General features: G+C 41.3%; 2 protein-coding genes across 2 annotated transcripts in view; one reads left to right on the plus strand and one right to left on the minus strand.

Annotated features, from left to right (window-relative positions):
* ehmt1a (euchromatic histone-lysine N-methyltransferase 1a) overlaps nucleotides 1-24,569 on the minus strand; it is a 50,927-nt gene that overhangs the window by 12,757 nt on the left and 13,601 nt on the right. Inside the window, exons 9-15 of the mRNA XM_080739480.1 lie at nucleotides 22,935-23,018; nucleotides 21,168-21,256; nucleotides 20,286-20,395; nucleotides 19,867-19,989; nucleotides 14,261-14,362; nucleotides 12,864-12,968; nucleotides 9,834-9,988 (exon numbers count right to left, since the gene is read on the minus strand). Coding sequence (XP_080595606.1) covers nucleotides 9,834-9,988; nucleotides 12,864-12,968; nucleotides 14,261-14,362; nucleotides 19,867-19,989; nucleotides 20,286-20,395; nucleotides 21,168-21,256; nucleotides 22,935-23,018 — 768 coding nt within the window. The remainder of the gene's footprint in view (nucleotides 1-9,833; nucleotides 9,989-12,863; nucleotides 12,969-14,260; nucleotides 14,363-19,866; nucleotides 19,990-20,285; nucleotides 20,396-21,167; nucleotides 21,257-22,934; nucleotides 23,019-24,569) is intronic.
* The window catches only part of LOC308296273 (RNA-binding protein Musashi homolog 1-like), a gene marked incomplete at both ends in the record, with an annotated part of 340,664 nt that continues 329,085 nt past the window's right edge, over nucleotides 12,991-24,569 (plus strand). Inside the window, one exon of the mRNA XM_080739486.1 lies at nucleotides 12,991-13,028. The remainder of the gene's footprint in view (nucleotides 13,029-24,569) is intronic.

Here is a 24,569-nt window from a genome sequence, read left to right on the forward strand (position 1 = left end):
TGTTCATTGTTCCATACAGAAGGGTAAGCACTAAGCAGTAGGGCTAGCAGAATCACCTAAGATAAGATAAGATGTTTATGGTCACTGTACAACAACATTTTGTTTAGTATATCCACATAAACACATACAGTAGCAGCATCAACAAAGAAGAAATGCTGATAGAGCAACATTATTCTATCCTAGTCAAGTCACCCTATCCTGCTCTCTTATTTGTTGTCTCCCCAGGGGGGGGCACACATGTAAAGCATGTTTGAAAGCTTTATATAAATTCCAGATAATATAATATATTATTATTAATATTATTATAACCAGTTATCTAAAGTAACTAAGTACATTTACCAGTAAGACCCCCTAATCGGGAGATAAGCGACCGTTGGTCGCTTATCTCCACAAATAGGCCAAAAGTTTGTTTTACCAATTATTACACTCTATGTGAACATTTACATCAACAAATCCCAAGTACTATGCAGAACGACCCATTTCAAGTTTTTAATGTACAACAATATTTAGAAAATAGGTCTACAAGCTCACAATGCTACGCATTGTCCTCGTCCCTTATATTCCCATAGGTTATATGGAGATCTCAGTGTTTGTCAGTCCTTGTTCATTTATGCCCATATATGGACATCTCTATATCTACTGTAACAGTCTTTGTCCCTTTATGCCCGGAGATCTCTTAACTGTAAGTCCTTGTCCCTTTTATGCCCATATATGGATATTCCTGATGTCATCAGTATATGAACATATATGGGCTTTCTGATATGCCCATATATGGAGATCTCTTAACTGTAAGCCCTTGTCCCTTTTATGCCCATATATGGATATCCCTGATGTCATCCGTATATGCCCATATATGGGCTTTCTAATATGCCCATATATGGAGATCTCTGTATCTCCATATATGGGTATAAAAGGATACTTCAGGTCTGACATCAGGTTTGTTTATATTGGGTTGCTAGGTTTGACATCACAAACTCCATGGGCCATCTGACCTAGAAATCTATATTTGGGCATAGATGACTCATCGTGACCTCATCATGATTTCAATCGCTATAAAAGGACTCTCAGTGACATACACTCTCCACAGATAAAGCAGCCAACCAGCCTACCAGTCAACCCATTCTTTGATTACTTTGTACAACTAGATTAACTTTTCAATGGCATCCCCACTGGAATTGACCGAAATGTACGACAGACAATGCCGGTCTTATACCAGGAAAGAAGCATTTCTTCGACTCAGACCTTATCGCCAGGGTTGGCTTATAGCAGCTGTCGGTAGATAATGCCGGTCTTATATAAGGGTCATTTGTGTACGGTGTGATTTGCCATGGTTACTCATTGAAGTTGAATCTCCATATATGGAGATAACCTACGCATCACACTAAGTCTGACCTCACCAGCCCATATTTGGGCATGAGCAACTTATGTCTCCATATATGGAGATATGATGACATCACACAGTCCTCAGCCGATGATGTGGCGTGATGTCATACAATACACAAACGAGCCCAGATATGAGCAGGGCAAAGGTGTGACGTGTGACGTGTGACCGACCGACCGACCGACGGACCGACGGACGGACGGCCGGTGGAGGTTTTGATACTAAACTGCGACCTTACGGTCGCAACTAAAGTACTGTATGTACAGGTTTTAAGTATAGCCTAGCCTACTTTACTGGAGTATTTCCAATACTTAAGCTAGATGCAGAATTGAATAATTTTGGTCTATTCTGCCTTTGGTCTAGGCTGCATCGCATGCAGGCACCATGGCAGGCACAGTGCCACAGACACGACGAGTCTCTCCTAGAGATGGGATTTATGGCTCTTTGAAGTGAGCCGGATCTCTGGGATCCATTCCTTTCAAAGAGCCGTTCAAAAGACTGGCTCATTCGAAGGAACGGCTCCCTACTGTGAACCGAATCATATCGTTCATTTCAAAGAGCCGTTCAAACGACTCGATTCGTTCACGAATGTCCCACCTCTACTCTACCCGCTCCGTGTCAAACACTGAAACAAACAGAATCGATTACACTGACCTACACAAACCCACAGGAATAATTTAGAAGCACTTTATCAGAAAATATAGTCTAACTAGTAACACTTGTGTAGCCTACTGTATGTTAATCTGACTTTAGTATAGGCTATTGTTTTCTTCCTGGACGTGCGTTTGTGGCAAGTTATTTAACATGGGATTTTGACAGCTGGCTTCTCCTTTTCTTAACGGAACGCCGTTCCGGCCCCAAATGTTTTAACGGAACGGGGGTTCCGGCCGTTCCGGCTCACTTTCACCACTGGGGTTCCCACCCATTTTAAACAATGGATTTTCAAAACTTTTCCATACATTTTCCAAAGTATTTTACTCGATTTCCAGGCCTATAGCGATCATATGGTGCAACAATAAGACTCTTTAAACCAGTGTGTTATCAACGCACCAAGACAGACTGGAGCGAAGGTGTCACGTAGAAATACACACATCACCACTTCTCCTTTCCTCTTTTTTCCCCCGTAAATCAATTCCCTATACGATCATACTACAGCTTCACACAAAACCATCAAAAGTAGCAGATCCACAAGCTGTAAACGCGGCGCGAAGCGACGCGTTTACAGCTTGTGGATCTGTTACTTTTGCAATTTTTACTATTTTCCAAAACATCTGATTAATTTCAAAACTTTTCCAGGCCTGGAAAACAGTTTTTCTAATTTCAAAATATTTCCAGGAATTTCATGACTGTGGGAACCCTGATTACAGCAAGGCAGTGGTTCTCAAGCCTTTTGTGCCGAGAACTAGGGGAGGGCGATGTGGTGATAAATATCGTTGAGACGATGTCTCCAGTCCACGATATGCCTTTTCAGAGATATCGTTATCGTGATATAACGAGGGAGCGTTATAAAACAAACCTGTTGAATTGCAGAATTCATTTAAACCTGCATTTTGGCCTAAATCAGTAGTTCTCAAACTTTACAATGTCAAGGTCTCCCCTTAACTCTAACAGTATACAAATGAAACCAAATGGACCCGTACGGGTCCATTTGGTTTCATTTGTATACTGTCAAGAGTTACATACTTGTAAGGGTCAATTTAGACCTCCCAAAAGGATCTTTTTCTTTTAGTTTTTGTTACCCTGTAGGTGGTTGTACTGTTAAGTAACTTGAAAAATAACCATAAAAACCAACATTAAAAAGAATCGCGATAAGATTGTGTATCGTGATACCACTTGGAAAAATATTGCGATATTGTATTTTTCCATATCGCCCAAATAAAATGTTCGCTTTAAAATATACAGTATATAGAGATGTTATAAACTGAACTGAACACAAACTCTCTATAGGAATAGGGACTTAAATCTTTAACAAAAGCTTTATATTTGACCATTTCTAACCAAAACATACTGTATCACTTGCACTGCCTTTAATTATGAATGCATGAGGTAATGTTTGTGCTGTGATTATGCATGAAATGGATCTTAGGATCCACAGTGGGACACGCAGCAACACCAAAGTCCACAGGGGGGGGTGTTGAGTCATCTGTTGTTCCCCTGACTACAGGGAGGGTGGCACGGACCAGAGAGAGAGAGAGAGAGAGAGAGAGAGAGAGAGAGAGAGAGAGAGAGGTTTTACTTACTTGAGTGCTTCCAATTTCCAATATTTTTACTTCTACTCCGCTACATCTCGGATCCAAATTTTGTACTTTTACTCCACCACGTTTATTTGAAAACTTTAGTTACTAGTTACTTTGAAGATATAAACTATAATATTATAAAATGTACATAAACCACTTTAGCCCTCTTTTATACCTAGGCCATTTGAAAATAGACGATCTACAAGCTCACAACGCACATTGTGAGCTTGTAGATCTGCTATTTTCAAACATTTAGTACTTTTACTTTTGGTACTTTAAGTACATTTTGATGCCAATACTTTCATACTTTTGAATTCTGGACATTTACTTGTAACGGAGTACATCTACAGTGCAGTATTGATACTTTTACTTAAGTACAAAATGTGAGTACCTTTTCCACCTCGGACTGCAATTATTCGTTCATTCGTTCGCGTCCTGTTCCGTCCTGTGCGCCGCACGTAATCTGCGCGCATGTTCGAAAATAAATATTTCCACAAATTGAATTGAATATTTTATACAAAGTAGTCGCAGGTACACTCACACGACTACCTATTTCCCAGCATGTCTGTAACTTAAGTTCGGGAATAGCAGCCTTAGCATACCATTAGCATTTTCTATAGCATAGTATTTGCATCTTCTATTCATCATTCTGAAACATGTTAATTGACCGTTACCTGTCGTTTGCCTAGGAACCACGCATGTTTATTTCTTTTCATACTTAAATGTGGTGGTGGTGGGGGGAGGGGGAACACATTTTGAAGTCCCACCACAAAGAGATACAGATAAAGAAGAGAGACAGACCTCGTGGTTATAATCATTAATTCTTTTTTGTGTTTTCCTCTTTTATTTTAGTTTTGACTTTGTTTTCTCAATTTCAGTTAGGGCTAAGCAAAGGTTAGTTTTCATGTCTTGAACAATTTTAATTTTAGACGAGTTTTATTTATTGTAAATATGTCAGGGGCAACTTTCAAAAACCTCAGAAGAATTAGTAAAAATAGCCAAAATAGGCTTTTAGATGGGCTATTTTTATTAGTTTTAGTTAACTGGTGAGGACAGAATGTTCTCAGCAGTACAAAGCGCAGACATCACATCGGTCCTATGATCTCTGCTTTGGTTACCTGTCACTTCTAGAATAGAGTTTAAGAATCGTTTATTTGTTTATAAATCACGTAATGGCTATGCACCAAAAAAACATGTCAGATATGATCAAAAGGTATGAACCTAAGCCCCTTTCCGACTGCAGTTTTAGCACCACACCACACCACACTACACCACACCACATCGCACCACATAAAAATATCTACATGTTCCATTACAAAAAAGTACCCCTATCGGTAAGAAACAAATTGACCCTTTTAACTGTGATTATAATACAATATAATTTTGTATTACAACTATCCTAATTATAATGTACTGTAATGGATTATAACTGTGATTATAACACATTATAAAGTATTAATGTATTACTATGATAATTAAAATACACTATAATAGATTTTAATAGTGGTTATAACACAATAGAATCTATTATCATGTATTACAACTATATCCTGGTGGTCTAAATGAAAAGTCAGTGAGTGATCAGTCATTATGAAGTGTTTGGCCCTGTTTGGCCTAGCTCAGACCTACTCTAGAGTGGATACTTTTTAGTACCCTGTTTAGTACCACTTTCACACCACTCTACCCAGGTCCTTGTAGTGGAAAACCTGGCACAAGTGGGCGGTGTGGTGTGGAGTGGTGTGGAGTTGGGCCTGTGGAAAATGGGCTCTAGTAGGCTGCTGAGATCCTCTGGCACTGAATGTTTAGAAGTTCCAACTGTCCAATGTTTTTGACAGCACATTTTGATTTAGTTTTAGTCATAGTCTTTTGAATAAAATGTCATTTAGTTTTAGTCAACTAGAATATTTTGGCAGGCCTTGATGGCATCGTAATGACTAATTTTAAACTTGGTTGCGTGCTGAAAATAGCAGATCTACAAGCTCAGAACGCGTCGCACTTGCAGCACGCAACACCTGAGAGCAACCAAACATAAAATTACTCTCTTCTCCACCAATCCCTCCCTAACGTTTTAGTCTAGTTTTTTATTTTGTTGACGAAATTGTCAATATATTTAGTCTTAGATTTAGTCATCACAGCTTAGTTTTTATTTCGTTTTCGTCATTGAAAAAAATGCAGTCGACAAACATTTTTCGTCATAGTTTTAGTCAACGAAATCAACACTGCAACTGTCAATGGTGAGACTAAAGAGACACGGAGAGGCAGCTTTTATTTTCTATGCCCCCAAACTCTGGAAGTCAGTCAATGTGAGAATGGCTTAATCAGTAAGTAGTTTTAAGCGTAATCTTAAAACATTTATTTTGCGTTGCTTATTGCAATGATTAATCCAACAGATATTTTGTGGGGTTTTCTGTTTAGTTTTTTCCTGCAAATTTGATTTGTTTCTTTAAGCTTTCCATTTTTTATGTACTTTTTACTTACAGCAGTGGTTCTCAACCTTTTCAGGCCGCGACCCCCAAAATAATCATACTTCTAACTGGAGACCACCCACCCTGACGAGCACTAAGAGTTGAGGCAATACATTTGGTATAACATGGTTCTATTGTGAAAATAGCAGGCCTACATGCTCACAACGCCGGCTGTTTCCACAATCTCTGCCTCTAATATTTCACAATTTGGTTAATGTTTAATTTGTCATTTTAGAGGTATTAAAAAGTCCTTAAATTGTCACTTTAGAAATGTGCAGATACCCTCTATAATATACACTTAAACCTTATATTGGTTTATTTACTGCTGAGTGAGAAAACAATGTTTCACATTAAGTTCATCGTCTGGGGACGCCCCCAAAATAATTTAGGGACCCCCCTGGGGGTCCCGACCCACAGGTTGAGAACCACTGAACTATAGTAACCCTGAGAAAATGAAATAAAAGAACCAAAGGAGAAACAGAGGCAGACAGACATACAGAGAGAGAGAGAGATGCCTCACATCACTTTTCCAGAATATTTAACCCAATTTCCAGGACTATATAACAATAATTCAGCTCAATAGCAGGTAGTGTATGCCAGTGGTTCTCAACCTTTTCAGGCCGTGACCCCCGAAATAACCATGTTTTAACTGGGGACCCCGGCACCTTGACGAGCACTAAGAGTTAAGGAATTTTGTATAACACGTTTCTAGATCTGCCATTTTCACAATTTCTGACCAATGTTTTCATCATTTCAGAGGTATTAACAAAATCAATAACCAAAGACAATGCATAGCTATTTTTTTCCAGGACCTTCCAGGACCCCTTGATCAATTCCAAAACCTTTTCCAGTACTGGAAAAAAATATTTCTCTAATTTCAAAATATTTCCAGGAATTTCATGACCGTGGGAACCCTGACTATAGTAACCCTGAGACCAACAAAATGAAGTAAAAGAACTGAAGGAAACACAGAGAGGCAGACAGACATACGAGAGAGAGAGAGAGAGAGAGAGAGAGAGAGAGAGAGAGAGAGAGAGAGAGAGAGAGAGAGAGAGAGAGAGAGAGAGAGAGAGAGATGCCTCACATTTAGGCTTGTCACCAGAACCGATACTTCGGTACCTAGTCGATGCCAAGATGTGACGGTACTGTACGGTACTGACTTTTCTACAAGTACGGTAGTACCGAGGTACCGTTGGTACCGAGATGCCAGATCTGGACGCTTCTTTTGTGTTGTTTTTGGGCTGTAAATGAGCGGTTATCTGGCAACCCTCACCCTCTGATGCTGTGTACGTGACGACGTGGAGTCGTGGAGTACCACGCTTTAAGGAGAAAAACAACAACATGCAACATGGCGGCGCCACACGCATCTGCGTCGCGTCGTCTTTTACCAGCAGCGACAGCTGTCCCTCCATTAGTTGAGAGGAAAAACTAACCAAAAGTCGCGTATAGTACTTTGCATTCGAGGATGAGCGGGGATTAATAGTTGGTCGTCAATAAACCTGTATGCCGTGTTTCCAGACGAAAGGGAGGAACACATCCAACTAGCGAAACATCTAAAAAGACCGACATCCAGACTTGTACAAAGAAGTGAAGGTGAGTGCATTTGAATTCTCGTGTAATCATTGTTGCCCATATCTAATAACGTTACTATGGTGAGCCCACACAGTAAATGACCTGCCTGGCAAAGTAACGTTATGTCCAGCTCCAGCCTCGTCACGGAGAGCAGCCCCCGTCTGTCCCCCATAATAAAGTTATATAAAGTTGCCAGGCAGCTCTACTGAACCGCCTAACGTAACGTTAAACAACCCTGGAATAATACATACGTTATTCTTTGTTTGAGAAGGCTGGCATTGCTGTTCAGTGTTTAGCCAGTGTTCTTTTGAGTTTCCTTTTTTTTAACGCTAGGAGTGTGTGTGTGTGTGTGTGTGTGTGTGTGTGTGTGTGTGTGTGTGTGTGTGTGTGTGTGTGTGTGCGTGCGTGCGTGCATGCGGTCGTAATAGACTGTGTGTGTGCGCGCGCGGTTGTATATGCTATGATTTGTAATAAATAAATATAACTAAAAAGGGTTTCACCACGTCATTAAATTACTGCTTGCACTCAGTGTGTGAGTGTGTGTGTGTGTGTGTGTGTGTGTGTGTGTGTGTTGCTGTAGTCTAAGCTACACCTACTAACTGAAATCTCAATGTTCTTTTCACAGTATCAGCCAGAGGAGGACTTTGACAGGGAGGACAGGCCAGAGCAAAGCCAGCAGCAGCAGCAACACACACAGCCAACACTTTTATTTTATTAATGATACATTTTTAAGGCTACATCAGCGCTACTCAACCCGCGGCCCGCGGGCCGCATGCGGCCCTTTCCGCATGTCTGTGCGGCCCGTCATGATCATACCATTAAAAATATATATTTTTCTAAGTCTGTCGAAGTCCTTTTAACGCCGTCATTTATTTCAACGAGGTGATATTTGAGCCTCGGTGCACCCCGTAGGTTAGGGATACGACGAGTCAGGAAGAGAATGCAGTCACTGCAGCGTGAGCACAACAGCACTGAGTGAGCACTGACAACAGTGCGAGATGCGGAGCTTGTACAACGAGACAGAGACAAATCTGCGGAGATTTTGCAGCAGACAACCAGTCGGGCTAACTGGAGACTGGTCTGGACGCTTGACGGCCGTGTGATATCGCGACCGTCATGTTTCAGGCTAATGAAGACGTAGCCGTTGTCTGTGCTTGTCTCTGTCTCCGCGACTCCGCCGTCATTGAAAAGTAAAGTCAGCTGCGACAGAGCATGCATTCCAACAGATCGCAGCAGCCAGGAACTATATGCTTACCACAAATCTCCTCCAACGAGCAGTTGTGTTTAACAAAGCTCAAAGCATCAAACTGTTTTACAAGTACAGTGCAACTGAGGCTGAGTTGAACTGTACTTGAGTTATTATTTCCATACCAACAACTCTCTTCACCAAAAATAGCCGATCTACAAGCTCACAACACATCTGGTGGTGAGCTTGTAGATCGGCTATTTTTGGTGAAAGATTAGGGATGCTGGGGTTTGAGTGATTGAATAATAAGTATAAACGTATATTTTAAATCCGTACTAATGAAAAATGAAAGGGAGCCTTGCACATTCAAAAGTGTGCAAAATAATGTCCTTTATTTATTTTTGCCAACAACCAATTGCTGTCATGAAAGTGACAATCTTAAACGCAAGGAAAGTGACCGAGTCACAGAAGCATCATTCATAGTAGTAGTAAGCCTAATTTGATAAAATGTGATCATTTCATCATTCCATCCATGACAATCTTTTGGTTCAATGAGGTTTGGCCTGGCTTATATATAGATTGGAAATGTGGGTGTTTTCTGTGTGTTTCCTTAATTATTAGACTTGTCATGAAATGTTACAAAATCATTGTAGGCCTAAACGTCCAAAATGGGACCGTAATTTTTTGCTTGCGGCCCTTTGACTTTTTTTTATTTTGCTGAGTGGCCCCTGAGCCATCTAAAGTTGAGTAGCCCTGGGCTACATGCACAGTATTTTATTTTAATCATTTAAAGCTACATGCAACTTCTGTTTAATCATACAGTATTGTTGTTTGTTGTTCACTTCTAATAAAGGAGTGTATGTTGAACTACTTGGGATTTATTGTTTATTTTTATTTTTTACCGTGGTATCGAAATGGTATCGAGAATCGTGGAATTTCAATGGTATTGGCATCGACTACTAGATTTCTGGTATCGTGACATCCCTACTCACATTACACACTCCAGGCTGTTCTCCCTGGCAGCCACGTGCAGTGGGGAATCTCCATGGACGTTGGTGGCGTGCAGGTCACAGCGGGACTCCAGCAGGGCCTGGGCCATGTCACTGCAGCCCGACAGCGCCGCCCAGTGGAGACACACGTTCTCTTCCTGGACAGAGGAAGGGAGGCCAGGTCACCATATGGGGTCAACAATGATGACACTCCCTCTCAAGACACGTTTTACATTTACAATTTAGTCTTCAACGTTTTCAGGCCAAGGACTCCTTAGTTGAGAGAGAGATGAAGCAGGGACCCCCACAACCTGTTCATAGATTCCATATAGTTTAATTGTTTGACAGCACAATCATCAGTGTATTTTGGATTCATGTCAATGTGTGTTTTCAGATATTTAACCACTTGAACCGTCAATACTTAACTTGACCTTTCACTCTGAACTTAGTCTGCTCTTTTTCCCCTCTACACCAAACCTCTTTGCCGAAAATAGCCGATCTACAAGCTCACAACGCCTCGCGTTACGATGCGTTGTGAGCATGTAGATCGGCCATTTTTGGCTAAAGTTCTCAAAATATGGACGTTAGGGTTCAAGTGGTTAATATAAAAAAGGAGAAAAAAGATGAAAAAACAATGATTTGGAGGACCCCCTGTAGTAACTCTGGGGACCTCCTAGGGGTACCGGACCCCCTGTTGAAGTCCCCTGATTTAGGCATTTAGCAGACACTCTTAATCCAGAGCGACTTACAATGCATCAATACGTCAACATCAATACATCAAATGCATAGAAATATCAATCTAGGCAAAAATAACATAGTTAGACCGAGCACCTAGTCAATAAAAAGCTTTAAATGAAAACCAAAAAAATGCTAGCTAGCTTTCATGTATGGTCACAGTTCAGAATCGTAACACTGTGGTTCTCAAAAGCTTTTCATGTCAAGGACCCCCAATTTGATAGGTATTAAGACTTTAAAAGAATTCTTAAATTAACACTTCCAAGATTTTTAAAGAAAATTATCAAAAAATACCAGATGTACAGTACAAGCTCGCAGCACGGTACAAAGTAATGCGCTGTGAGCTTGTATATCTGCGGTTTTCGAATATCCAACATATGGATAAAAAGTGGTTCAAATTATTGTGATGCCCTGTGTTAACTCATTTAGCTGGGGCCCCCCCTGGAATCCCTCCAAGGACCCCTGTGGGTTCCCAGACCCCACTTTGAGAACCTCTGCCCTGACAGACCCTGAGGAACTTATTATTGCAGTTTTTCTCAACCACTGTGCCTGGGGACCTTTGGTGTGCCCCTGAGAAGAGTCAAGTGTGCCCCTCGAAACTGCTTGAAAGCCAGTATTTATCATTTTAACTCTTCTGGTGCCGATCCCGAACTAGTTCGGCTTTATTTAATTAATTATTTAAACACCCAGAGGCCTTACCGAAGCACCGGGCTAAATTTTCGAGTCGGCCGCCGGCCGCCATCTGTTTACATCGGCCCGCGGTGTAAACAGACGCCTCGCGGTGCGAAGCGTTGTGTGCTTGTAGATCTGCTGTTTTCACTACTGTTGTGGGACAGCCTTGTATGATGAGTCAGGGCTTTACTTTGCGAAGAAACGTACAAATTTGAAACTTGGAGATACAAGGTTTCTTCCCGACAGTGACGATATTTACACCCCCGTATTATATTGGTGTGCCCATGGATTCTTGGCACATGAAAAGTGTGCCCATGCAGAAAAAAGGTTGAGAAACACTGTATTATTGTACAATGAGTGAACAAGCAAGGACTCTGTGCTCAAGGGCATGTGGCTGTTGAACCAAGCGTAGGCTGTTGCAGAGACAATTTATAATGTAGAACTTATCCAGAGCTACTTACTGTACAAAGTCACTCTGGATAAGCCAATGATAAGGTTATATAAGCTAGCAATGGGACGACGCGCAATATTATCGTTTATCGTGATAAAAAAACACTCACGATAATCGTATCGTGGAGATTTAATTTATCGTGATATCGTCCTCCGTCATGCACTGGGATCAATTCATCTTTTATTTGCAGAGCTGCATATCCGGTACCACTTAAACCCTCTATAATTGGTAAAAGGTACTTATAATATACGTACTTGATAAGTCTTTTTTTACTCTCTAACAAATCTCTTCGTGACACGTTGTGAGCTTGTAGATCGGCTATTCTTTGGCAAGTTTCCGCCCCAGGATAATGGATTTTGATTATCGCGATAATATCACAAATCACGATTTCTTTTGTCACAATAACCGTGATATGAAACTTTCATATCGTCCCATCCCTAATATAAGCACAACGTTATGTTTTTCACATTTACCTGACAATTCTTATCCAGTGTGACTTGGAAGGAGTGAGGAGGTATGGGATTTAAAGTCAGAGGACACTTTTAAAGGACGAACAGCTCTCTCTATGAATACACATTAGTCTGCTGCGGGGATCAAAACTTTGATCTTCCAGTTAATGGGAAATCTCACTGTGCCAGTGTTTCCCAAACATAGGGTTGTGTTGCATTTTGGGGCCACAGAACCTATTTTATTTTATTGGTTGGCTGTTGGCAAAACACAAACCAAAAATGTTGTGCTTTGTTTCTTTGCCTTCAAGACTATCAATGTTCTTTTTTAATTATAAAGTTGTCAAATATGTCAGTCATTTCTTTGTATATTTAGGTTATGTGTTATATCTACCATGTGCAACTTCAAAGCCTAAAAGCCAAACAGAAATGTAATTGTCAACGACAAAAACACAATTAAACATTAATATATTGAGTGACAATTAATCGTCATGTAAAATGTCATAATCGTGACAGCCCAAGGCCAAACGTTAAATTATGCATCTCATAGGATCCCACTTGACCGTAGGGTGAGTTGAACGCCGTCTGTGTGTAAGTGTGTCTGACCATTCTGAGCCTGTGTGTGTGTGTGTGTGTGTGTGTGTGTGTGTGTGTGTGTGTGTGTGTGTGTGTGTGTGTGTGTGTGTGTGTGTGTGTGTGTGAGAAGCACATTACATATCCAGTGCTGACCTTGTCTCTGATGTTAACATCTGCCCCTCTGGTTAGAAACAGATGTACCAGCTCCTTGTGTCTGTGCTCTATGGCCCAGGTGATGGGAGTCCACCCTCCGTCATCCTGCACGCACACACACACACACACACACACACGCACGCACACACACACACACACAAAATTGTGAGGACATCAACATTTTAACATTCGCAAAGTCCGAGTTATGTTTAGCTGCGAGCCGGTGGAGCACATTGAAAATAGCTGATCAACAAGCTTACACAACGCGTCACGGCATGAGACATTGTGAGCTTGTACATCAGCCAATTTTGGTGCTCCACTAGTTCAGTTCATATACTGATTGAAGCAGTACCAGCATACAGTATTAATACAGACTGAAGCCGTAGCAACAAGACTCCCTAATCGGGTGCGACAATCAGGTCGCATGCTACGGCCTTTTAAGCGGGATGCAGTTAGGAGGCGCTGTACGCGCGGCTGTCGAGGCGGAACGCGTGGGTACCAGCCCTGGCTCTCCTGGTCGCTCCTAGCCCGAGTTACGGCATTTTATGTACGCTGCAGTGGCGGGGCTCCCAGTGCGCGAGCACTTTTGCAACCGATCTGGAGCACCAGGAGTCGGTGGTCATTTGGTTATTTTTGCACTTTTTGGCGGCGGCGCCAGGGGGTGCCTGGAGCTCCGGGGGTCCCTGGAGGTAGTGGTTTGGCAGGCAAGGAGTGTGTGTGCAAATTTTGGCATGGATGGGAGCAACGATTAATACAGACTGAAGCAGTAGCTACCTGCTTAATAAAGTATTCAATCAATCAATCAATCAATCAACCTACTGTATAAACTGAAGCAGTAGCTAGGGGTGGGCGATATGGTGATAAATATCTGAGACGATACAATGTTTCCACGATGCCTTATCGTATATATCGTGATACAATGACAATACAAAAATCCAGTTGAATTGTTAATACAGAGATTCATTGCAGAATTCATTTAAACCTGCATTTTTGTTTAAATCAGTAGTTCGAAAACTTTAAATTAAAATGTCATGGTCTCCCCTTAACTCTGACAGTATACAAATGAAACCAAATGGACCTGTAAGGGTCCATTTGGTTTCATTTGTATACTGTCAAGAGTTAAATACTTTTAAGGATCAATGTAGACCTCCCAAAAGGAACCCATAGTCCCTGGACCCCACATTGAGGACCACTGGTCTAAATTGCCTGTTTTAGTTTTTGTTGCCTTGTACTGTAGGTGGTTGTACTGTTAAGTAACTTGAACAATAACAATACAAAACAACATGATAAGATCGTGTATCGTGATACAGCTTGAGGAAAATATGGTGATATTGTATTGTTCCATACCGCCCACCCCTAGCGGTAGCAGACGGTAGATGAGACAGTAGGTACTGTACCTTACAGTTGATGTATTTGGAGGCCTTGGTGAGCAGATGATGGACAATGTCATAACGTCCCAGCTTAGCCGCCAGGTGCAGACAGGTGGAACCTGTGATGTCCTGGGAAACCACAGCATGAAGAACATTAAACAAGGATTACCATCAACCCCCAACGGGCTCCACAAATAGCACCAGCACCCGAGCTCTGCAAGTTGCCGCCAATCGTTTAGGAATTAACTACAGAATGGTAGCCATAATAAGTAGGGATCAAAAATCTACTCGAAAATCGACTCATGCTCACCGCAACTCAAAAAGTATGAGTCGCTTTTATTTTTATTTCAAAATTTGAGAGGACCGGTGTGTGTGTGTCGGAGACGAGTGCATGTCTGTGTTGTGCATGCATGCATCGCAGATTCGCATGCATGCGGCGCTGGTCAGGTCCGCGGACTACTGTTTGAGAAACACTGCTGGACTGGTCTGATGCATAGCGGTGCGCGCTGACTGGATGTGTTTTGTTTACCTTCTGCCTGTGCATGCATGCTTGACATGAAAGCTCGCTCGTTAATGGCAGCATCGCCGTCATGTGCAATGATTTTGTCAAGATTGATAATAAAACACAACACAAAATACACTACGCATCGTTAATGCGACACACCCGTGGACGCGGTCGGGGAGGGAGAGAGAGGCAGACCAAAGCTCCACATTTGATACACTAGCCTGGGGTGCTGGTTCATACAGTGTCTGGTTCATACGGTAGTGGTTCTCAAACCTTTTAATGTCAAGGACCCCCAAATGGATATGTATTTGGCCGCGGACCATCTGAAAATATTGTACCAGGTTCCCCATACAAGATTAAAAAAATAAAATAAAAAACATGCCGACGCTGGTGAATGCTAGCATGGTGAATGCTAACCTCTCGACACTGGTGAATGTTAACCTGGTGAATGCTACTATGCCTAAACCTAACCCTAATCCTAACCTCAGTAAAACTATGCCTAAAACCTAACCTGGTGAATGCTAACCTGCCGACGCTGGTGAATGCTAACCTGGTGAATGATAACCCTAACCTTAGTAAAACTATGTCTAACCCTAACCCTGTAGGACTAATGAGATGTCGGATTTATGGGCAGTCCCCGGAAGGAGGCACCGCTTGCTCTGCCTCGCCCCCAAAAACGAGCGCTCCTGGTCTCAATCTGACCAGGGACGTGCTGGGCCCCTGATTCAGCCCGGGAAAAAGAGTTGGAGAGGCCCTCATTGCGTGCTATAGAGAGAGATCTCTCTCTATAGCACTGCTGCTACTCAAAGATTTGCCATTTCAGATCATGACAAGTGACAAGCCAGTGGGCCAATTACATGAGTTATATTTCGTTGTCGGATGGAAACCTTGTATGTCCAAAACCGTTTGTTTTGTATTTATCATTTTAAAAATGATTTAAACTAGTGAAAACAGCCGATCTACAAGCACACAACGCCTCGCACCGCGAGGCGTTGTGTGCTTGTATGATGAAGTGTGCTTGTATGCTTGTGTGCTTGTATGATGAAGCAGGTTTTGCTTTGCGAAAAAATGTACACATTTGAAACTTGGAGATACAAGGTTTCTGCCCGACAGTGACGATTTACGTTTTGTATTTATCATCTATCTATAAATGCGAGAAGTCTCTGCGTGTCTGCGTGTGTCTCTGTCTGTCTGTAATCCACGTATCTCGAGAACCGTTCGTCCCACCGGCTTCAGATTCGACATGTGCATTCCCCGCCGCGGCACGGAGTGCAGTGCCGGGCCTCGACTCGACCCGACGCGCGGTTTTCCCTAACCGGCACGAAACGTTCGGAATCTCCTTATGCTGGGCTGATTGTTGACATCAGGCTGTTCCGGAGGAAATCGGCGCAAGCGCTGACTCATTGTGACATCACATCATAAAAGGCTCTGACATCACGTACACGCCACATGAGTCAACAAAAAATCTCTGTGAGTGTGTATGTATGTATGTAATCCGCGTATCTCGAGAACCGTTCGTCCCACCGGCACGCGCGTTCTCCATATATGGGAATAAAATGAATGCCCGTATGCGGAGCTGATGTCTGACATCAGAGTTTTCCGCAACCGGTACTGTGTGTGCAGAGATCTTCATATATGGGCAAAAAAGCGACAGAGATCTCATATATGGGCATAAAATGGACGCAGATAAACAGATATCTCCATATATGGCATATATGGGCATACAATGGACGCAGAATCACAAAGATCTCCATATACGGGCATAAAAGGGACACAGACAGACAGATACAGAGATCTCCATATATGGCATAAAATGGACGCAGATAGACAGATATCTCCATATATGGGCATATATGGGCATAAAATGGACGCCAACAGACAGACAGACAGATACATATATCTCCATATATGGGCATAAATGGACACAGGCAGACAGATGGTCAAAACGGGTCCTATGAAAACAGGTATATTGGGGTTTGCATTAAAGGGCGGGGCATTCATTCCCTATTTACATTGTTCCGAGTTGGCCAGGTCGCCGACTAGACGCTGGGCCGGCCGAAGGGCGGCCCAGCTTCTAGTCTATACAATTTACTAAACTAGTGAAAACAGCAGATCTACAAGCACACAACGCCTCGCGATGCGAGGCGTTGTGTGCTTGTAGATCGGCCGTTTTCACTAGTTGTGTGCGACAGTCTTGTATGATGAAGCAGGGCTTTACTTTACCAAAAGACGTACACATTTGAAACTTGGAGATACAAGGTTTCTGGCCAACAGCGACGATATTTTAGTGATTATGTTGCGAGGAAAACGTTGAGATAATAGCCATTTTGGTTAGAACTGACTGAAAATAACTTTGTACTTCAAGTTTAAAATGATACTAAATATTTTTTCAAGTGTCCAAATAAATCCGGCACCCCAGGGTGCCCCGTCACCCACTTTGAAAACCCCTGCCCTAAAAGCACAACGAAGGGAAGAAATTCCAAGGCTCTCCTCTGGCAATAAGGTTTAACTTTATTGAATGGCTGGCTATTTCATATTGGAAATATTAAAAACAATAAATCATAAAAATGGGATACAACTCATGTTACAGCCTGCTTCATGACACCCAGAAGGTGTTCAGTGCCAGTACGTGTTTATGATGTAATATGTATTTCCGATATGAAATGGCGTCTCTATATTGTGATAGTAATAAAAATAAATAAAAAAGTGCAGACAATATAAAATTGGAAAAATCTAAAACTTAAGCTGATGCATTCTCTTTACTGAATGGATCAATTGGTGACAAAACAGAAAATGTATCTTCCATTTACTAAAGAACGGGACAGACAAATATCACTTGCAGCACCTTTAAGACAAAAACACAACAAACTAGCTTTCAGACAATTCGTCTGACATGACAATACTTGACTTTTTTCCAAACAATTTCTCTTGGGGAACGCGGCAAAAAAGTCAAGGACTCACAACAGCAAGCACGCAGAGAAAATAAGACTTCTACAGTGGTCCACATTTAGTACTATGGATGGTTCTCGTTTTTAAATGCCAGACAAAGTGTACGTGTTGGGGGTTTTGTGGCGTGACAAATAACACTGCGTATGTGTGAGCGCGACACAAATGACATCCCTTTGGGGGCAGCTTTAACGCATTTAGACCGGGTAGACATTATTGCTTTAACTATCGAAAAATAGCAGATATACAAGCACACAGCGCGGCAACGAGTGTTGCGCTGCATGCTTGTAGATCTGCTATTTTTGAAAAATCTTGAAAATGTGTGCAAGGCTTTGAATATAAATCCTTCTAAGGTTTTTTTGAAAAACCTATGTTTCTATGTCAGTGGTGCTCAAACCTTTGCAACTCAAGGACCCCCAAAATGACATGTATTTTGGCCATCTCAAAATATTTACTTCTAGGGACCCCAGAAGCAAAATTTGAGTTACAAATGTTCGCATTAAAAATACATAATATTCAAAGATGTGCGCACAATTTCACGGCTTTTCAAAAATAGCAGATCTACAAGCTCGCAGCGCGGCACTCGGTGCCGCGCTGTGAGCTTGTATATCTGCTATTTTTCAATAGTTAAAGCATTAAATAATTCTAGGCCTAAATGGGTTTAATAACACGGCTGGGGACCCGTGTTGCTCTCTCCTCCTCTTGCTTTCTGCCTCTCTCCTTTAGTCCTCTCCGAATAAATCAACGAAACGCCGTAAAAAAATAAATAAAAGAAATGGCGTCACGCTGTGCAAGTTGATGGATTTGGGCTGGGCGCTGCGAGGTGGTGGAGGGCTAATCTCTGACAAGATGGGGATACATGGACCGAACACATAGATCAGACTCCTTCTCCCGGTCCTCCGGGGTCTTTGACTTCTCCCTCCGCCGTCACGCCTTACCTACTGTTCCATTTTTACGATCATAACACAACTGCCTTTCTAGTTTGAAGGCAGTAAACTTTCTTTATAGGCAAAGGGGGAGAGAGTGGGTTCGCAGTAGGCCAGGCCAGGGCAGTATCTAAAGGTATTATTACAGTCACACGTCACACTTTTCCCCTTCTCATATCTACGCCACCGTTGCCCCGATCCATGCCAAACTTTGCACACACACTCCTTGGCTGCCAAACCACTACCTTCATTTCCCTCATTTCTCACATGGAACTCTTCTAGCGCCACCATGAGGCAGATTCTTGCAAAACACATTTTTGTACACTGCTCCTAGAAAGTTTGCCCTAAAATCACGCAAATCGGTACACAGTATGTCTACACTCATGTTATCAACATGGATCTGTCACATTTAGCTCCACCATCAGGCCGATTTTTACATGCGACCTGGCGGTCGCTTATCTCCCGATTTAGGGAGTCTTTGGTTGCAAGGTTGGGGTTTTCAATATAACGTCAAAAATACAGACGCTCCAACAGCAGATATCGTCTCTGTCGGGTGGAAACACTGTTACTTTTCAGGATTCAAATTCAAAAACGGCAAAACAAGTAGCAGATCTAGAAGCTCAAAAAGTGGCACGAACGTTTGAGCCTGAGGATCTGCAAATTTGTATGCTTTCGTGTGACGCTGTCGCTGTTGTATGAACAGGTAGGGTATTGATTTACGAAAAAAACAGAAGAAGTTAGAATATGGAGAATGGAGATTAAAACGTCACTGTCGGGCAGAAACCTTGTATGTCCAAGTTTCTTTCGTAAAGTAAAGCCCAGCGTCATCAAGTCCGTATTTAAACATTTTGGATAAAGACATTGTTTTGATTTTCCAGACTATAAACCACAAACTAGAAGTTTTTAATTTCTTAGAGTCTTAATGTACTCCCCCCTCATTTTGTTGAGTTAGAGTTTTTTACTTAACTCATATAGGCTATATTGGGAATTATAAGACATAATACTTATGGAAAGTGGAAAAACTGTATATCTCCAGCAGTTTGTGGAACAACAGTCTAAGTCCGTACAAGCAATATTCAGCAGACAAAGGGAGCAGATAACATTAAAACCGACAATTAAACAAAATGAGGGGCGATTGCATTAACAATTTAACAGATTAAAATGACTAGTTTGTGGTTTACAGTCTGGTAAATCCAAAAATATATATATAAAAAAAAATCAAATATGGACTTCATCATGTAATAACTGTGACCAACCTTTAGGCCAATGGCGGCGCCGGCACTTATAAGGTACTTGACTGTGTCCAGATGGTTGTGTTCACACGCTGCCATCAGGGGGCTTCTGTGATCCGAGTCAAACATGTCCAGGTTGGCTCCAGCCTACACACACACACACACAACACAGTACACGCAAGAACATAATAGGGATGGGACGATACACGATATTACACCGAATATATTACGACTCCCTATTTTGAGGATGTGTTTTATAGAATAAAATATCGTGGTATATTCTGAATAATACAGTATTTTGGGAGTCGCGGCCTGAAAAGAACCACTGCATGGCCCACGTACAAGCCCACAACGAGCCAAGTTGTGTGCTTGCAGATGGTCTATTTTCAGATGGTCTGCTCCGTTCAGCCTGTGGAGCTGGCCTCTCCTCCTCTCCTCCTCACCTGCACCAGCATGTGGCAGATGTCCCGGTGGCCCTCCGCCGCAGCAGCATGCAGAGGGGTGGGCTTGTTCTGCCCCTCCTCCATCATGAAGTTGGGGTCTTTCCCGTCCACTGTGAATGTGATGCACCACACAAATATTTGGTCATGGAAATGACAAGGCATTTTAGCAGACGTATCAAGGCAGACAGTGTGTTTGTTGCAGCTTTATTACACACACACACACACACACACACACACACACACACACACACACACACACACACACACACACACACACACACACACACACACACACACACACACACACACACACACACACACACACACACACACACACCTGTTCTGTGCAGGCTAGCCGTTAGCCACGGTCCGTCATGATATGACATTTTACATTTGTCACTCAAATAATTGTGATTAACGATTTAATTGTGTTTTTGTCGTTGATAATTGCATTTCTGTTCGGCTTTTAGGCTTTGAAGTGGCACATGGCAGATATGACACATAACCTAAATATACAAAGAAATGACTGACATATTTGACAACCTTCTACTTAAAAAATAACATTGATAGAGGAAATAGCCGATCTACAAGCTCACAATGCGCCGAGATGCGACGCGTTGTGAGCTTGTAGATCGGCATTTTCCACTATTTCTGAAAATGTTTGTAAATGTATGAACATTTTTCAACATCCACGATTATGACGATTATGACAAAATATATGTGATTATGTCAAATAATTATGATTAGACGATTATGTAATAATTGTGCCCATGCAGAAAAAAGGTTGAGAAACACTGCTATACAGCACCATGAGTGCTAGCTGCCGACTGTAATGTATTTTGAATAAAAGCCCCAGCAACTAGCAAATGGAGTTCTTCTTACCTAGTAGGTGAATGACTTTCTGGAGATCTCCCTGTTTTGCAGAGATGTACAGTTGTTTGGTAGGGTATTTCACTTTCTTTGGTTTCAAGCTGGAAGGAAAGAACAAAGAGAACAGTAAGTCCATCATCCGAAGTCACAGAATCTCTGTGTGTATATTAGGGCATTCACCAAATATTCGAATATCAAAGTCATTATTCGACGGTGTTCACCGAAGTTGAATATTAGTTTGTTTTTTTGTTTTTTTCTTTAAAAAATATATAGTTTATAAAGCTTGGCTAGATAAGAAGTCATAAGAATGAATTGTCAATGCCCCTGGTGGATGAATTTGTTAATGCTCTATACCAGGGGCTCTCAAACCTTTTTAGGCCGTGACCCCCAAAATAAACATATTTGAACCGGGGACCCCCACCCTGACAAGCACTTGGAATTGTAGGTATAACATTTATTGTGACTCGGTTCCACAGATAAATATTGTGAAAATAGCAGATCTACATGCTCACAACGCCTCGTGTTGCGAGGCGTTGTGAGCATGTAGATCGGCTATGTTCGCCTCTTGCTTACTTAATATTTGACAGTTTGGCCAGTCCTGACGAATATTCATTTGAATACTTTGAGGTCGAATAATTCGAATACTAAAAATCACTATTCGTGAATGCCCTAGTGTCTATGTGTTTTTACATTTACATTGTTATATTGCTGTTATTACTGACATATTATCTTGTTTATTATTGTGATGTTTTTTATCTGCTTATTGTAAGTCGCTTTGGATTAAAAGCGTCTGCTAAATGCCTAAACTGTAAACTGTAAACTGTAAACTGTGTGAGTGTTGCCTCAGTGAATCTCGAGAACAGTCTAATCGATTGACTTCAAAATTAACGCCTGTTCAAAAACGTCCTGGGCTCAAAGTTTGTTGTACGCCAGGGTCCCATTGGCCAAGCTTCACAGGACGCGCTGTGATTGGCTAGTGGGACGCTTGATGAAATTAGCTCATGAATAGCATCGCTTACTTCACACTAGGTGTGATTTTTCATATTCCATGATTCCTGATTGGTGAATTCCGAACCTACCTATCCTACCTGGAGGAGACCTGTGGTCGTAGGAGCACTCGTTCTAGTTGGTAAATGATAAGCACAGGAAAATGAAAAAGACATTGCGTGGATTCTATGTGGAACTCTGCTGTCATGGCTATGATGTTAGTATATTGAGGACATAACTCTTGCCTAAATATGGAGGGGCGGTGTAGGGCTCTACCTCAAGGTACTACGATAAAGTACTCTGACAATTATTAGTTCCCAGGGGGGATCACCTACTGTAAGTCCAATATCTAAAACACCTGGATTCAGTTACTAAAAGTTAGCTTATTACATTTGAGGGACATGATTAACACACTCGTTTTTAAAAACAACACAACTTTTACCTCTGTGGCAGTAATACATTCTACTAAATTGGGGGGTGTCGAATAGCAACCTAGCTTCCATAAGTCTATTCGGAAAACATTTTGGTAAGTCAAAAAAATGGATGCTAAAATAAAAATAATGTTTCGAAAATATTTTATAAAAAAATAAGCTTCATATATGTGTTTCTATTCAAAAATGACCACAAAAAGCGTAAAATAATGATAAAATAATCATTTTGGCCATTGTCAGACCGACACTTTGTTTACATTCTAGTCTATAGACTAGGATGTAAAAAAAGTGTCGGCCCTACAATGAAAAAGTTGACTATAGCTCCTTTAAGCCAAAAAATGCCATGGTTAATTAAACATACTTTTCATCATCCAGTGCCGTCAGGATTTTCTCCAGTGACTCTTTAGGGCGATTCTCTCCAGCACTCCCATGGTCTCCTTTCAACCTTTAGATATTAAAGCAGACAGGAAAGCTTGTAAATGGCGTACAGAATTAATACTTGGGGAAAATAAATTAATCTAGGTTGCACCGCCTCACCCCTTCCTACTGGATGTCTGTAATGATGGGAGACCCAACTTTAGTCTTTAGTCACACATTAATGTCACAGTAAATAACAGCCATCAGCTAAATGCCTAAAATAAGAGATATTGCCACAACACTACCAATGCAAAGGTGACAGGAAAAAAACAAAGCAAAACAAAGCGACAATGTCTCTATGCTTTACGCTAGAGCCATCATTTCCCCCTGGTTAAAAAAAAAAAAAGATAAATCGAAATCTAACAAGGCAGAAGAGAAAAACGTTATGCCAGGGGTCTTCAATGTTTTCAGGCCAAGGACCCCTTAGTTGAGAGTAGGGATGTCACCGAATAATCGATTTTCGAATATTCGTTCCATTAATCAATATTCGATTTTAATATTTCATAATCGAAAATCGAAAAAATATTATTATTATTTTTTTTTTTTCGTTTTTTTTTTTATTTTTTTTTTTTAATACTATTTTTTGGCTTAGTTAGTTAGTTTAAACCAAAATATAGAATATAGGCTAACAATAGTATTAATGATAATAGTAAATGGCCATTGATTTATTATTCACACCAGCACCAACTGTAAACTGTGTAGAGTGAAGGAGCACAGCAGAGTGGCAGCTGCCTGCTACACACTCTCCTCCCCCCCTGTCTCAGACACAGGTGTGATTGATTCAGGCTTGATTGTTTGGTACTTGGTGGCCATCATCAAAGAAAAGGGAAAACAGCGCCCTCTGTATTGTAAAGCATCACAAAATCTGTTCTTGAGAGATTAGGTGAACAGTACACTGGCACACTAAAAAGAAAGATGAAGAGTAGTAGTTAGGCTACCAATTACCTGAAGAGCCATGTTGTACATATGTAAATGTGCATTGAAATCCAGTAAAAAAAAAAAAAATGAAAAACAGAAGAAAAAAAAGTTTTTTTTTTTTTTTAATAAAAAAATAATAATAATAATTAATTATCGATTTTCGAATAATATTCGAATATTGCTATAGAATAATCGATTTTGATAAAGGTCCATTTTTGACATCCCTAGTTGAGAGAGAGATGAAGCAGGGACGCCCACAACCTTTTCATAGATTCCATATAGTTTCATTGTTTGACAGCACAATCATCAGTGTATTTTGGATTCATGTCACTTTGTGTTTTCACACTTTTCAGATATTTAACCACTTGAACCGTCAATACTTAATAAACTTGACCTTTCACTGACCTTTCTGCTCTTTTCCCCCCTACACCAAAGCACTTTGCCAAAAATAGACGATCTACAAGCTCGCTGCGAGGCGTTGTGAGCTTGTAGATCGTCTGTTTTTGGCCAAAGTTCTCAGAATAGGGATGCTATAATTTTCAAGTGGTTAATATTTTTAAAAAAGGAGGAAAAAAATGTCTATCACTCATAGATTTGGAGGACCCCCTGTAGTAACTCTGAGAACCCCCTAGGGGTCCCAGACGCCCTGTTGAAGACCCTT

This window comes from Nannobrachium achirus (genome assembly GCF_963921795.1).
Source record: "Nannobrachium achirus genome assembly, chromosome: 12".
NCBI lineage: Eukaryota > Metazoa > Chordata > Actinopteri > Myctophiformes > Myctophidae > Nannobrachium > Nannobrachium achirus.